The following is a 16,955-nucleotide window of genomic DNA, read 5'->3' as shown; positions in this document are numbered from 1 at the left end:
GTGTTTAAACATTGGTTCGATTCCTCTCAAATAACGCGGTCGTGCATAAATTTCACGTAGCTATCATGTTATCTGCAAAATGTACAGTAGGGTCATTAAGTATATAAAAAAAACTTCATTTTTGTTCAATGCATTTAATAGAATTTCAGACAATAACAATGAACTTCAATGTTTAAAGCAGAAGCTAATTAGGAACTATAGTCTGAAAGTGAAGTTATGAATCCTTCTCCATCGAAAAAATTCAAATTTCATATTCAAACATGAAATAAAAATGATTAAAAACTAACATTAAGGGTAAGAAAATTGAATTGAATGTCAATGAAAAACATAAAAATATACCCATATTCCAACAAATGGTTTCCACGGAAGCATTCGGGAAAGTATTAACATATTGGCTATAATTTAAATTAATTTCAGCATTCAGTGTGTACCCTTAATGTCAGAAGATTCACATTTTTCACAAACAAAATAAAATATAAGTAAACAAAAGATTTTTGAAATAACACTCGAGATAAAATATAGATATTAATTTGTGTATAGAACATTTGTGTATACTCAATTGTTGCATGTGCAAGAACGTATATTGAAGGTAATAATTCATAGGTAAAGATAAGATCATTTACAAAACAAAAATATTATTTAAAACACGATTTTCAGGCTTCAATTCGATGAACAGATCATACACACAATATTAAATATGAATAACGCAATTAAAGGAATGTCATTTCTGTCTTAGTTTGATTAGCTTCTCAATCGAATCAGTTGCTTCATACAATATTATGAAGTATAATGCCTGATCTACCTTAAATATTACAGCATGTTATACCAAAAACCATGGCTATGCACTGACTTTAGTGCGTGGTCTTGTAAATGTTTATAATAATATAAAATGACGTTGTTTATTTATAATATTTTGATATTTAGAATGCTGGCAAATTATTAGTAGTGAATTAAATTGAAACTGAAATGATGTAATGGTTACAAAGAAAGCAGTATGGTACATTTAATAACTGTAGCGTGCAATAATTTGATTGTGTCTCAGAACAGTGTAGACCGGAAATACGTTATAAAAATACTCGATGAATGTCGATTGCTTTTAAAATATTGATATTTTGATTTGATTTTTTGGGTTCACCTTGGGAAAAATAAAAATTTGCATCAACCAATTTGTATATTCAAACAAATATAAGTCATGTGAGTCAAAGTGGCTTTCCTAACATAAATAAATAAAAGTTGTGTGATGAATATTACAAACTACAGTTATATACGACAGAAACTCTACATGTTTGAACTTATTCAATATATAAATCTATGATCAAATATTATTATAAAATTTATTATTAAATATTTGGTTCCAATCAATATATGTAAATTATTTAAGGTATGTAATTTGCGAAACTAGAGATAGGATTGGGTTCAGCAAGTTTTGTAGTTTTCAGTTCATCGCGGATTTATAAGAAAAATATGCTACAAAATTTATAATCCAAGTCCTAAGATAAAGGTTAATACGTATTCCCGCAAATTGACATAATATTAAACGAAAGATCTTTATAAAACGTACTGGAGAGATAAGAAAATTCCGATAACCTGACGTGAACGTCCAGTGCAGGATATCACAGTACCGTCGACTAGGTTTAATATTCACATAATCGGTCTAATGTTTTCATCGCGTCCATTTGGTATTGTATATTTATGATTATTGACGTGTTCTTTGATTAATGCCGATATTTTGTCCGCGCATTCATCGAAAACTGTCTTGCCAAACCTATCTGTACTGGATGGATCAGCGCCACCATTTAATAGAATTGCGATTGCTTCAATTGATCCTAATTTCCCAGCGATATGTAGAGCCGATCGTGAATCGTAATCTGTTGCTGACATATTTGCACCACCAGCACTCCACGCTCTGAGACCTTCGATATCGTTATTGCTTGCGAGGGCACACAAAGTGCAGCCAAGCTGTAAACTTGTGACGAGCAGGTGTGCACCAGCTTCTCTCAACAATTGAATTATGTGAAATTTTCTGAATTGAATAGCATCTTCCAATGGTGTGCTCCCAAATCTATCTTTGGCGTAAACAGAAGCCCCTTTACTTAACAGGTATTTGACAGCATCTTCATTACCTTCTGAAGATGCGACATGCAGCGGAGTTCTACCGTCGTAATCAGTAGAACACAAATCTGCACCCTGAATTCTCATATTTTCTAATGTATCAATATCATCATTCAAAGCAGCAAAGCATAACATTGGAGGATAAAGAGCTGCGCGAAGATTGTGTCTTTCGGATTTCGAGCTCAATTTCATAGAAGCTGCTACGGCATCGAAAAAGTCGTTTCTTTTCTTGAATTCTGATACAGGTTCGTGTCTAGTTAATTCCCCTCTAATATTTTCTTTTAAATAAGTCATCCTTTGTGTGTGTGTCAAATCTTTTCTTCCCAACAAATACGACATCTTTGCTAATGCAGCTTCAAGTGTCATGTCGGACCCTGACACTATGCCAGCATCTTCCATGACTTTTCCCGTTTCATAAGACGCTGCGACAGAACCTTGGTGACATTGAGTACAATTAACAATCAAAACATTGCGCTTGGCAGCGCTAGTTAACAAATCCAAAATATCTCTTCGATTGCTTGGACCATTGCCAGCTCCGTAAGTTTGTAAAACTACGCCAGCAACAGGAGGACTGACGAAAGCTCTGATAGTGGCTGTAGTGATGCCGGGAAACAAACGTAAAAGAACAACGTTCTGTTCCATGTCGATGTGAATTGAAAAAGCTTTGGGAATAGCACTTCTCCACACAAGATCCCAATTAACTTTGATATCAACGCCCATCGCGACTAGAGGATCGCAGTTTGGAGATTCAAACGCTTGAAAACTTTCATTATTAGTTTTGATGCAGCGATTACCTCGGTAAAGTCGGTGATGAAAAAACAGTGTCACTTCGGGAATGGTGTAGTTACCGGCAATGAGAAGAGATGCAAGTAAATTGTCAACGCCATCGCTTCGTGTTGCACATAAAGGCACTTGAGCCCCTGTTAAAACTACCGATTTACCCAGGTTTTCAAACATAAATGATAAAAACGATGCTGTGTAAGCCATGGTGTCCGTACCATGTAGAATTACAAAACCATCATAACTCTCGTAATTAGCTTTGATATCACGGGCGATGCGTTTGTAATCGTCAATTGTCATGTTCGAAGAATCCAGTAAGACATCATATTCCATTACACAATAAATGACTTGTTTTTCTTTCAAGGATAGCTTTGGTAACACAAACCAATGAGTGTCGCAGTTAGTTTTATTATTCGAATAGATTGATTGCTGTTTAGCAGATTCTTTGTCGTGCAGAATCGGACTATTCTCTATCACTTCGTTAATGTAATTACTTTCCGGAACGTAAACACCATTTTTATTCTTCATAGCAATCGTTCCTCCAGTGACGATGACAAGAACCTTGGAATCTGCTCCAACTGATAGTCGACGACGAGGCAACAAAAATTGGGTGCATTGAAGAATACCATTTCGTATGAAAAAGGTTTGGCCCTCATCTTCAATGACTGGTAGAGGGTTTAAAATATTTGACTTTTTGTCGAGGACGTGTTTGTTAGCGCAGTTCATTATGCAAAATAATTGGATATTTTCTGCAAATTCAAAGAGTTGGAAGATCCTTTTTTATTGTACAATAAATAGCTTATACAAAGCCTAATACATCGTAATGCAAATATTTTCAATCAGATAAAACGACTCAATTATGCCTTGGGTGATACTTGCCAGGTAAGAACTGTTTAGCCGGGCATGGACCCGCTAACAATGGCTCAAACCCTGGATTTATAATTTATATAGGTTTTACTTATTAATCCTGTTTTCAAGCCTCGTTTAGTTTCACATCGTTTGAGTAAAATCAATGCTGCATATCTGCTTTTATTTGGTTTTCTTAGCGCTAATACTCGATTCTTGTCAAATATGCGTCATGGAAATATTTAAAAATTCCGACTAACTCTATTATATGGCAAACGTTTAGCACGATATCGGCATTTTATTTTTCAAAGCGAATTTAACTCTATATTATCGACGTGTAACAAAGTCTATATGATACCTTTATCTTGATTTAAAAAATATAGGTTTCATATTGAAATCCCTATAATGATGAAAACAAATTACAACACTCAAATTATACTACTATCGATTTATCTTCTGTGGCTCACTAAGCGCCCATCCCTTCCCGCTATTTATCAAACTACATTTCAAAACGACACATATATATGTATATATATGACTCAAATTAATATTAAAGATTGATACTTAATTAAACTTATATCTAATTTATTTTTTCGTGTAAATATTTCTGAAACCTGGGTCTCAGGCACCTCCAAACGAGGAGTCAACCTTAAACATCACTACCGCGGAATTTAATAGATAGACTAAACGAGAAACTTAGTTTTAACGACTCTTGTTCCGATTGGATTGAAATGTATTTCTCCTTCTCGTTTGAATGAATCGAAGACACGAAGCCACTCCTGTAACCCACCCATTATATTAGCCAATGGTCTTCGTAATTATGGAGAGGCAACTAATCGACGCGGGAATACTCTCTTTCAGCAAAAATGCCTTGGTTAGACAATTTTTAAGTGTCGTAGTATCTGTTAGGCAAATATCCCTTTTCAAAACCTAGCAAACGGCGTTTTTTTTTTCAAAAACCAAACAGCATGCATCATAGACTGCTAAGGTTAAAAGCGCAACGCATGAAATTTTCCACTTGACGACAGCTGTTAGGAAACTAAGTGCGATAAATCCGACTCCGTTCGTAATATAATCGATAAGGCCAAAGCGCAAAAGGGTTTTCAAAATGAAAAACAATGAATGGCTTTATTCTTACCGCTGAATATTCATTACCTATTTTTGAAGGCTCCGCTATTTTATTTTTTATATGGAACGAAATCATTATAAATCTGACCACTAAATTAAATATCAGGTATTGAATATTTTAGACGCATAAATACGCGACCTTCATAAATAGCTTGTTAAACAGCACGAAAAAAATTAGCCCATTAGTAAATACATCACCTCAATTTACATTGAAACTTTGATACTAAATGAATTTTCCACCAATACTTATCGATCACGACTGTCGTATCTGTACTAAGTAATAGTTTTGTAATATATTCAGTATTGCATCTGATTTTATTGCAACAATATCAAATTTACAGAAAAAAATTGCAGTTGTCTGACTTCTACCTTCCTACAGCATAAACATTATTCCTGTCAACTAGTCGAAAATTTTTTCCGTTTCCACTACCAAAAATAATAAATCCGGTTTAAATTCAAAGATGTCGACTGAAATAGGAATGAACAACATAATTTATTGATAAACTTCGTGAGGTTGCGTTATCAGCATGACGTGACGGAAATATTTTTTAAAACATTTAACATAACTCTTGCGTACTTGCAGGAAATTTTATGAAACATTACGAAGATTACAAGAAATATTCGGCGGATCAGCGATAAATTTTCGCCAGGTTGGTTGTTCTAAATCTAGCCCGTACATGAACTTAATCATGCAGCATGCTTATTCGTCCACGAATCACCAGACATTAAACCGTAATCAACTAATAATTTGCTGTCATATTTACGCGGTTCTCGGGGATCGACATGCTATTTTGTTTTTACATCCAAATGCCTAAATACTATTCAGAGATTTAGAACTTGCATAATTTGTTTAAAGTATAAACAACGCAGGCTAAGTGAAGCAGTACCGAGTCATATAAATCGCGAGGGAATTATTTTAGTGTTTCCGCCACTACCGCGACCCACCTCCTTTATCAACCAATAGCAGATTCCTTCAGTATTTCATGTATATCGTGACGCGCGCGGTTTCAAATGTTTCAGTTGTATACACATATAATATTTCAATAAAGTACTAAGGGACTCTATTCAAATCGGATATTTAATGAATGAACGTTATTATAATTCTCTAGAATAGTATAGTTAGAACTTCTATACAATAGTTTAAAATTACCCAAATATGTGTATACAAAACCCATTTGTAGGTTACTAAAATGGTTCCATTACATTTGAACCCACGTACATTTGAACCCATGACAATTGCACCTGTATGCTATTGCACCTATAAAATTTTTTTTGTTTCACGGATAGTTAAACCCATACTAACCCTAACCCATGGGTTTTAGCACCCGCATATAGATTGAACCCGTGGATATACGCATGGGTTCAAATGTACGTGGGTTCAAATGTACGGTCACCTACTAAAATATATAACTACAAAGAAAAACTGCTATTATATACTATAACGAACCTTTAATTGACTGTATCGCTACTTTAGTATAAGGCGAACCAACAATTCGTTACTTCTTCGAATATGATAAGTCCAGCATTAAAACAGTACATGGTCGTTCTATCTCAGTACATCCTGTATTGATTTTTTTTTAAACGCAATAGCAATGATTGCGTCATCTCATAGCCAGCGGTGATAGAACGTAGTCTGTCATTTGACCAATAGTCTCGTACATAGGCGACTTGAAAACTGAATAAAATTTGTGGGTATAGTACAGGGGGGTGGGCAAGGTTTTTGGACCACGGTGGGTCATGTAAGTGTGACGTAGATTGTAGAAAATTACATTTTATGAACGATATTTACAGTGTTACAAAAGCAAAAGTGGAAAACAATAAGCCTCGTGCGAAAACTAAATTTAACCGCAATCTCGACAAAAGAAAATGAATCTAAATCCTGTCTAAATTTCAGGGAAACACGGTAAGAAGTGCTGTACAGTGTACAAAACTGCTATGCGTAAAAAAAGTCACATGATCATTCTTTGTGTAGCGAATTTTTGTTCCTTTGAGAAGATCGTAAAAAGGAAACTTTCACAGATTAGAATTTAAATTCAATTTAATTTTTTGTTTTTTTGAAGATTTACGTATTTGAGTCGTCACCGATCCTAATAACCAGTATAATTAATCAAAGCTTTCTACGTCTTCTCACGACCCACTAAGATTCCCTTTGCGACCCACCAGTGGGTCGCGACTCATAGTTAGTATAGAGCAATACTCAAATATAGTCGCACGGAGTTGCTGAAAAGATTGTCCAAGATTTAATAAAAAGTGTTCCCATAAATTAAAATAAAACAGCAAAATGAATAAAAGTAATAGCATTCTAGCGGCTTCAATCATCTTTAAGTGGCGGAAAATTAAAATCGATTAGGATAGGATAGGATTTACATATTTATCCCAGGGGAGAGGAAAGCCGATAAGACAGCTCATCCATATGGCGAACCACGGCCCCTCGTTACCATTCCAAGTCGGGTATGGGATTAGTTATATTGTTCGTTTTCGGAAGCATGGACTTGGTGGTGGAGGGAAGCCGTAACCGACCAGCGGTTTCGTGAACCACCCAACGACGGCGAGGAGTCCAGCAATCCTCTCGCACATAACCATCCCTGCATGGGATTCGAACCTGCGAACCCACGCAGAGTAATTAGAGGTGCGGTGGCGAGCGTATTCCTAACGCTTAGCCCGTTGAGCCACACCGTTGCGGAAAGAAGGGATGAATTTAGCAAAACGATTCATATGCACACCAGTTTCCAATAATGTTTATTTTTGATGTTATTATATGAAGACATATAGAAGGACTGACCATAACCTCAACACTCATCTCATTTTGGCATATTGACATTTTATATACTCTATTCTGTTGTTTCCCTATTTTCAGACTTATTTTTGAGTGTCTTACCTTTTTTAATTTCGAAATGTTTTTCATTTTCGTTTTTAACTTTGAAGTCTTGATTAGGAGTTTCTAAAATCGATTTTTAATTTTTTTTTTAAACCAGGTCCAACTTTAAATGCCTTTAAATTTTGAGGGTGCTTCTTATCGGCCCTGTCGGTGACGCATTGAAAAGTATTGGCTCTAAATTTTTAATGAATTTATTTTTGACCGCACAGGCAAAGTTTGTGTAGTGTCGAAAATATCGCCAATAAATCGATGAGAATTGATAAGAGCGCTAATACAACCAAAATTTAATATTCAAAGCTTCGGTGTAGTTTGAAACAGTGTAATAAGCAATTTTTAGCACATATATAAATCTGAGGACCAAAAAATTATAGCCTACTCTGTCTTTCGATTCCATGAACCGTAAATTATCAAAAATCTTGCAAATCAAAGAATGGCGTAAGCTCGGTCTCGCGACCAAGACAATTTTTAACGATAAGAAAGTGTCTTTAAAACCGGTCCAAGTCAAGGGATTAATAAATATAGACATAGTTTATTTTGAAGAAAACCCCGAAACATTTGCAAAAATATACGGACGAGAGGGGTATCAAGACACATATTTTTAATAACGAGATTAAATTGGTGTGCATAACAATGTAAAAAATGCGCATGAGAAAAATCTTCTTTTATATAAACTTGAACACCATGTTTCGACCCACTCATGACTGCCGCGCCGTCATAAGTTTGAGCTATCAATTTTGACTTCGCGTTGTAAGGCTGTAACACTTCTTTCAGTACAGCCGATATCCCGCAAGCCGTGCGATCAACGATTGGTACAAAGCTGTGAAATCTCTCGGTAGGTTTACCATCATTCACAAAAAAATCACAGCCAGTTGGGAAACGCACATGCTGTCAGTTGTCTCGTCAGACTGAATCGAAAGGAACTGGCAATTCTCAATTTCCAGAGCCAAATGTTGTAAATAAATTTTATACATTGAGTCGAGCAAATCATTTTGGATATCCTTAGATGTCCCTTTCGAAACAGTTGCGGCATCAAGATGATCTCTCAATACTGTATCTAGGGATGAGGTGTATTCCACCATATCCAAAAATACCCCTCTATTAGAAGAGCCAGCCCGTTCATCGTGCCCATGGAGGGACAGCTCGTGACAACCAATGAACTTCAAAACATCTATCAATCGACCGAGAACATGGCGGTTTTTCTCGACGTTTTGGTTGTGCCGACGAATAGAAACCGCGCGTCCTTCATCCAACTGTGCTGCAATATTAACATTTCCGAATGTTCGGTATTTTACTGCATTGTCCAGATGCTCCATAGGAGATTGATGATCCCTGGCACGCTCGGAAAGATGTTTAAGATCTCTAAAACCAAATTTACACCAACGTGAGTCACGGGCGGTAGCAAAAAGTAGGCAATAAAAACAAAAAAGTGCATTTTTGTCCTCGCTGTAACACAACCATTCGTGTTTTTTATACCAAGTTTTTGCGCAGAATGTACGCCGACGCTTTCCTCCGTCATGGGATTGTTCCAGTGAACATTTTTTTGGTTGATAGGGCCCAGGACGTTGTACCTCTAATTTTTGTTCCAGCGGCAGCTGCGAAAACGGAGTGCGAAGTAGTGCATCAACCTTATTCATTATGAGGTCTAAGGCTAAGGAATGCGAAGCCGGAAAGAAGTGAGGAGCTCAAAAGGAATGTGGAAAATCGAAAGCAAATGGACTAAAGGTCTCTAACTGATTCAAATAGCGAAACAAGCGACAAAAACAAAGGCGAGGAAACTATCAACTCTTCAAGCAACCAACGAACGAGAAGGAATGCGTGAATATGTCACACGTTGTTGTAAGAAACGTCGTCATTGTGTCGTCATAATTTCGGGGCTAGCCCCGATGATTTAGTAAAAGAAACAGAAAACAAACGAGACAAACGCGGCGAGTGAAAGATAAAAGAGAGAATACGATATACAATGAGCAACCGGGGCAAAATCGGCGTCGCCCCGTCGACGTCAGGCGAAGGCTTTGCGAGCGAAAATGAACCATGTCGGGAGAATATGGCTAGTGTAGACAGTCTGTGCAACCGATATTAAGATATTTTTCGAATATTTTTTATTGTACCGAAAAAACAACCGGGGCATTGCCCCAGTTGGCCCTATTGACGCGCCGCCACTGCATAATAGGGATGGATATATAGTCCCAATCGCAATCTGAATGGTTTCCCCGGTGGGAGGCTTATTGGGATGCTATTTCAACCACCGGGCTTGCTTTTGATGGCAGTCACATAAGATCGTTTTCTTCTGGGCATAACAGGTCGCCTTGGCGTTTCTTTTTTGCAAATACCTTATATGGTTCGACTTTTTAATATTATTTTCTTATTAGACTTTCTTATGGGTGCTGCTGCTCGATAACCAAATTTGGTTTCCCGCAGCTCACCTCAGCCTGAAATGCTGAATAAAATAAAATTACCCGGTTAACCGCAGCGTGACGTTTGACGTAATAATTTTAGCTTATTACGTGACAATGGTTACAAAGCAATTTCGTGTGATCTTAACCCTATATATTTCAAAATATTCACGAATCGAGATAGTTTCGTGATCGCTCTGCTGCAAGAGATATGCAGCGTGCTTCGGACATATGGAAGTATTTTAGTAAAACCCGATTCAGTTATTAAATGTCATTTATGTGACAAATTTTCGATATGCAAATTCTACTTTGAGATATCATAAAGAAAAACAACATCAACTGCGCACATTGAATAGACGATTTTGCAATAAAAAATCGTGAACAATATGTTTTTACCGTAAACTGATTCTGAATTTATCATTGTCAAATTTCCATAATCAGCAATCTTGGTTCTTGTTTTGCACATTTATTGGGTTCTTACCAATGCAATTAGTGATATTCTTTTGAATTAAACGCCACAGGAAAAAAATTTGAGATGACGTAATATTTTTTGAAGAAATTGTACATTATAAAGATGATTTGTACCTGAGATGTCAGTTGAAGGTTAATATAAATGGTAAGGTGACCGTACATTTGAACCCATGTACATTTGAACCCATGCGTATATCCACGGGTTCAATCTATATGCGGGTGCTAAAACCCATGGGTTAGGGTTAGTATGGGTTCAACTATCCGTGAAACAAAAAAAATTCCATAGGTGCAATAGCATACAGGTGCAATTGTCATGGGTTCAAATGTACGTGGGTTCAAATGTAATGGAACCAAATCGTAACCGTTAACATTCCAAAATCGGTTAACCGCATAACGGTTAACCACTCCCAGCCCTAGTCACGATATTCTCAGAAAATCACATTGTTTGAGTTAGGCTGAACCAGACCTCAGTTTATCGAAATTACACAAAGGTTGGCGTCTGATTAATATATTTACGTGAAACAGTTCGTTTAACGATTAAATTGGCCTAGTGATCCGACTGGCTCGTGGGCGAGTTGATTGTTCTACCTTCTACTATTTCTAAAAACGAGAGCGCCATAAACTCTTAGCATCATTAACAGATTATGAGAAGTTCCATATTAGCGATGCAATCAACAAGAAAATTTGCTTTTGTTCGAATATAAAAAATGAGTAATGAAAATCTCACAACAAAGCGATGGGTTGGGACAAAAACTTGTCTACAAAATTAATTTAAATGCGGACCAACTCGGGATAAGATTGATGCTACCGTGATCTTGCGCCACAAAATGACGCTTAATACCAGTGGCGCAGCAAGACTCTCGTGCCCCCCTCCCCGCAAAAATATTTCGTGGAAATGACCCTAAAAACTCTCGGACATAAGCTAAAACAACGCTTTTTTTCCCTTCCATCAAAAAGCATGACATGTCGCTTAGGGGCTCCCGAAGTATGCGAACCAAGATGGCGGACATCGGAATATAATATGTGTACTAGGTTAGGGTTAGGTCATAATTTTAGCTATAAATACTACGGGAGGCTCTTGGCTAGTCTTCGAACTGATAATAGGACTAAAATAAGGAAAATTGGAAAATAATTATCGCCTAACCCTAACATGTTACGTTCCGATGTCCGCCATCTTGGTTCGCATACTTCGGGAGCACCCATGTCGCTATTAAAAGGCAATGGTAACCTAAAATTTGCCGTTTATCTTGGTTACTATAAATTTTTTTCATACGCGCTTCCTTTTGTGCCCTTTTTCTGCGTTTCTATGCGCCACTGAGAGGTTTTGTTTCCGACATCATTCTGACAGCCTTCGCAATTTCGGCGGTGCGATCAAACCACAAGACGCCGAAAATCGACGACTCCCTGGCATTGTTACGTAACAAAACGATTTGAGCAGAACTAACATCAACGTTATAAGATGTGCATTACTGGTTTTGCAATGCAGCTTTTGGTTTTGCGGCTTAAATTTCCAAATTATAACCGCTTGGGCCCCTTTGCGCTGTGGGCCCCCCCGCGGCGGTTGCGGGGGTGGATGCTACGCCACTGCTTAATACCATTTCAAGTCTAAACAAATGTATTCCTTATGTCAGAAAACAATTTTCCATCAGGTTGGTATGTCCACGGTATATGAAAGAACGGACATTCAGCAAATGCGGGTAATTGGTTTACGTATAGATTTTTACGTATATACATTTACGTATATATATAGTTTACTAGAAGTGTGGCATGAAATACTGTGATGAAGAATATGTAAATTATTATCGTAATGTAGTCTTGCCCCATTAATGATCACGTAATGTTTGAAACCACTGATTTTAATTTTCTACGCCATGGCTACTCAACTATTTTTACCATACAATTACTATTTTTACCTGAGGCGATTTCTCAGCTACCATAATCTTATACGAACATTTAAAACATCTATCAGAGACGGAGGAGGTCGTTGGGATTCTATTACATTTAATTTTATCTACCTGAATTTAGCTGTCGTATTTCAAGCGCAACACTTATTTTACTCCATGTAAATTATCCACTGATTCAAGCAATTATTTGGCTTTTATCATTTTAAATTGAGTTATAAGCACAGCCCGATTTTGAATCGTGTCCATATTTTTTGTATAATCGTATTATTTCTATTTTATATTTTGGTGGGTGGGCACGTACTTGTACGTTTTTAACCTTATTTTAAGTTATGCTCGCCTTCCAGGTATCTCTGTATTTGTTATCTGTTTACTTTTTGGTATTCTTCCGTTTTAGTCAGAGAGCCGAAATAAAATGATTGATTGACAAAACTTCGAAAATATTGGGTCCGGTCTTTCCAGAAATTATATTTCGGCATCCCTAATTAAACACGCGCCTCCTCGGTCGGCTAATGATTATTAGCTAATCAAGATCGTTTGATATGGTGTTATAGTTCTTTTCATATATATTTAAATCTATAAAAGGAAACTTCAAAAGTGGGGCTAATGATCCAAAAAAAAGAAATAGGCGCGGTTCTAATCGAATACCCGAAATGTCCGGATTCGGACCGCCAGTTGAGTAGCCTTGCTCTACGCAACCTCGGAAATGATGTACCTAAATTATGTGACATTTGAATCAGGAAAAGTAAGTGAATTCGTCCCGAAGTTAGACTTGACAAAATATATATACCCGATGAGAAACAACTGCGCAAATCAGACTTTTGCACCTATGTTGCGATCTTCTATGACTAAACCATAGATTGTATAAATTCGAACTTGCTTAGGTGAATTTGGAAATTTTATGCTGAAAAAAACCACAAGCCACTTTTTCTATGATTGTGTAATGGCAATTTTGAGAAACAAAAGTCAATTTCAACTTTTCCAAGGGATTGTACGTTAGGAAACTCTAGTAATTTCCACAACTGCTTTGCAATCCTACTCTTCTTGTCCGGTTTTATACATAAAATACAACTCAGTTCAGTATACTTACCACAAATCTGCTTGGAGCGAGATTGAACGATAAATCGCATACAAAAACATATTACAAACACTGACTGTATCCCAGTACTCAGCGCGCTCATCGTGATTTCCACATAAATGCCAGAAAGGTTCAAATAGAGGAAGACTACCACATTTCAAGATAAGATAGCAAGATTTAAGACTCAAGACATGGCTCAATTGTTCCAGGTACACAGCAACAATCCTAATTCAAAAGTCTCAAACTGCAGCCTCAGTTGGTTTATTAGAAATCTCACAAATAAAAACACTACTTTTTAAATCCATAACTTTAAAATTACCGCTTAGGGATTAGCACTAGTTTCAAAGCGACCAAATACCTACTCCTGATAATAAATTCCAGCATTTTCCACAGAAGCTCCAAATTCCGAAACAATGATGCTATTTCCAAAACGAAGCCTTCAATACTTAAATTTCGAAAAATGTTTTCATTCCTAATACGTTAAGAAATCCAAATCCTATGCGCACAGTTTAAAGAATCCTTTTTCTCCAGATTCCATAATTTCAAACGTGGATCCTAATCCATCCAAAGAAATGGTATCCTATCCAACTAGCGGCAAATCCCCATTCGCAAAAAGGATCCAAAGATCTGTCAATTTCAAACAAAAATAGAATTAATAAGAATGATTGGATAGGGAACCACAAACATCAAATAAAATAAATTCCTTCCGGGCCTCCCAATGCTACAATCATATTCAAATTCCAAAATCCAGGGATTTCAGTATCCTAGTCCAATTGAAGACATGTGATTCCATTTCACGATATCCTATATTCTTTAGACAAGATGATCTCCAGTAATGGATGATCCAAGTTCTAGACAAATTAACAAAAAAATGTTATTCAGCTTGGTACGAGAATTATTTTGTATACACAATTTGCTTTGCATTTTCATAAAATGCGCAGCATGTTTTTACATGCTATCAAACTTTAACTGGGCAGTTTGTACTGATATACAAAAATAAAAACTTGATTTAAAATCATCGAGATCTTGATCGAGAACGACGAGGAGAGTAAGACGCAGAACGACGTCGTTTTGGTGAGCGAGAATAAGATCGACGGCGAGGGCTGTAAGAAGGGGAAGACCGTCCTCCTCCACCACCACCCCCACGAGCTCCAAAGCTTCTACGACCTCGACTGTTGGACCGAGATCGGGATCTTGAGCGTGATCTAGAACCACCACCACCACCAGCTGAAGAGTCAACTTTGACCCTGATGTATGCAACTTCTCCCTAAAAACAAAAACACCATTAGTAAAATATGCTTGAGAGACTTTAATAAATATATTTGTGATCTAATTACTTCGTGAGACTTGAATTTGGTATCATCCAAATGTTTGACAGCAAACTTCACATCTTCTCTGTTGACAAATTCAACAATTCCAGTTCCATCCCTGAATACATCTGCATAACAAACATCACCAGCTTCTCTCATATGATCTTTTATGTCTTGCCAACTTCCAGTAGGCGGCAAACCTGAATATAAACATAAACCTGAATAAGACTGGATTCTCTACAAATGAAAAACTTCTTGTTTATGTGATAAAAGGTACAAAGCAACGAATATATACCTGAGATCATAACTCTGTGGTTTGTCCTTTTGGATGGAGGTCCTCCTCTGCCTCTACCAGGTTCATATCTTCCACCACCGCCGCCACCACCACCCATAAAGTGACCGCCACCACGCATTGGCGGCCCACTGCCTCTAGGGTATTCAACTCTAAGTCGATAACCATCATAATCATATCCGTTCCTCCCTCTGATTGCATCTTCTGCATCCCTGGTAAATAAATTCATGAAATATTATCGACTTGATTGTATGCATACTACTATACTAGCAAAGTAGTAAAACTGACCGATTTTGCAAAATTAAATACTTCAAAAAGCTAATACAGCATGATTATAATACAGTACTGCAGTATGAAAGCATAGTTAAAATAATAAAAAAAAGTTCATAAATCAGTATTCTGGTACGGTAGTAGACTATACATACAGCCATATGGTACCGTACCTGGAATCATTAAATTCGACAAATGCAAATGGTGGCCCTTTCCTGTTTTTCAATTCAACAAATTTTATATCTCCATATTTGTGAAAAAGGTCTTCAACATCCTTTTCTCTGACATCAGGAGGAAGATTTCCTACATACACTCTGCTATCTCGGCTCATATTTTCTTTATGTTTAATCAATTTTATTCCAAGTATAAACCTGCAGACCAATTATTTGTTACAAAAAAGGAGATATACTTTAAAGACAACATAGGTGAACAAGAAGACGATGCAGAAACTCAAAGTGATTTCGCACCACTGCCTCACAAAGAAAGAAACTTGTGTTCTTCTTAATGGCCGCAGGGCAAACGTCATTTCCGCCTTTCGTGTGCTGTTGTCAGTTTACAACGTGGTACTTTTCGGTTGCTGGTCAGCGTATTTGAACGCAATTCCGTTTTTGTTTGGATAAAAATAAACTAATACAGATTGTGCCTTATGTATGTATTTTTTACCTATTTTGGCACTATCAAATATAATATTTGGTCAAGCATCGTCACACTTGTTGTTGTATACCATAAGAAAATCTGGCAAGTGAAATATATGCGGATGAATACAGCAAAATGAGGAGATTAATTTGCTCGCCATCCACATATCAAGCACACGGCGAGTGGCGTATTTCAAAATGCAATCGAATCACACATACATGCAAATAATTTACGAATTTGTCATTTCATATTAAATCATTTCGTGGTTCTTTTGTCTCGGGGAAAAATATGAAATATCCTATTTGAATTTTGGGAGAAGAAAAACACCAGCAAAAAATCCAAAAATACACTAAAACAAGTCAATATTTAGGACGTTAAAAATATGCTTGAGTGAGAATAGAACGTAAAAAGAGTTATTGCATAACATGTTTGATATGAGCGACTGGTTAAATATTATTTATTAGGTCGCCGTAAACCTTTTACTGTAAAGTGGTTTGTTGCTGTAAAGTCATTGTTCCGAAAACAAGGATTGGCTCATAGAACGCCCATGGCTATGAACTGTGGTGGCCGGATTCTAAGGCTATACCAGTTGTAAGGCCCAATTTTAACAATGACGTCATAAAACACCGTTGGATGCATTATGAAGTCATATTCGGGCTTTCAAAGATATATAAAATATATTATGACATCATCAAAATTTTTGAAATGGGTGATAAAAAAGTTAATGATAAAAGAGATATAAAAATAAAATATAATAATTATTAGATTCGTTGTTGAGCAGATCAATATGTATAACCATATATCGTTATTTTTTTTTATCTTTTTAAAAATTAAGGCTTTTTAATTGTTCAAAATTGGGT

General features: G+C 36.6%; 2 protein-coding genes across 2 annotated transcripts; both read right to left on the bottom strand.

Annotated features, from left to right (window-relative positions):
• Positions 1–96: 96 nt before the first annotated feature.
• On the bottom strand, positions 97–3,663 carry LOC120346382 (L-asparaginase-like). Its single transcript, XM_039416100.2, has one exon. It carries the CDS (start codon positions 3,616–3,618, stop codon positions 1,642–1,644), a length of 1,977 nt encoding a protein of 658 aa, XP_039272034.2. The 5' UTR covers positions 3,619–3,663; the 3' UTR covers positions 97–1,641.
• Positions 3,664–13,832: 10,169 nt separating this feature from the next.
• LOC120346147 (serine/arginine-rich splicing factor 1B-like) lies at positions 13,833–15,933 on the bottom strand. The gene is made up of 4 exons (XM_039415813.2): positions 15,633–15,933; positions 15,193–15,401; positions 14,925–15,097; positions 13,833–14,854 (listed from the first exon to the last, which is right to left on the bottom strand). Exons 1-4 carry the CDS (start codon positions 15,788–15,790, stop codon positions 14,603–14,605), a joined length of 792 nt encoding a protein of 263 aa, XP_039271747.2. The 5' UTR covers positions 15,791–15,933; the 3' UTR covers positions 13,833–14,602.
• Positions 15,934–16,955: the final 1,022 nt, after the last annotated feature.

The sequence above is a fragment of the Styela clava genome, chromosome 8 (assembly GCF_964204865.1).
Source record: "Styela clava chromosome 8, kaStyClav1.hap1.2, whole genome shotgun sequence".
Classification (NCBI taxonomy): domain Eukaryota; kingdom Metazoa; phylum Chordata; class Ascidiacea; order Stolidobranchia; family Styelidae; genus Styela; species Styela clava.
This window is presented reverse-complemented; position numbering and strand designations above follow the sequence as displayed.

What these genes read in the sequence shown, in the direction of transcription:
- LOC120346147 (XM_039415813.2), bottom strand. Translation starts at nt 15,790, where the DNA reads ATGAGCCGAGATAGCAGAGTGTATGTAGGAAATCTTCCTCCTGATGTC. An exon ending in CCACAGAGTTATGATCTCAG is followed by an intron (nt 15,098 to 15,192) that starts GTATATATTCGT and finishes GTTTATATTCAG; the next exon opens with GTTTGCCGCCTACTGGAAGT. An exon ending in CCAAATTCAAGTCTCACGAA is followed by an intron (nt 14,855 to 14,924) that starts GTAATTAGATCA and finishes TTTTGTTTTTAG; the next exon opens with GGAGAAGTTGCATACATCAG.
- LOC120346382 (XM_039416100.2), bottom strand. Translation starts at nt 3,618, where the DNA reads ATGAACTGCGCTAACAAACACGTCCTCGACAAAAAGTCAAATATTTTA.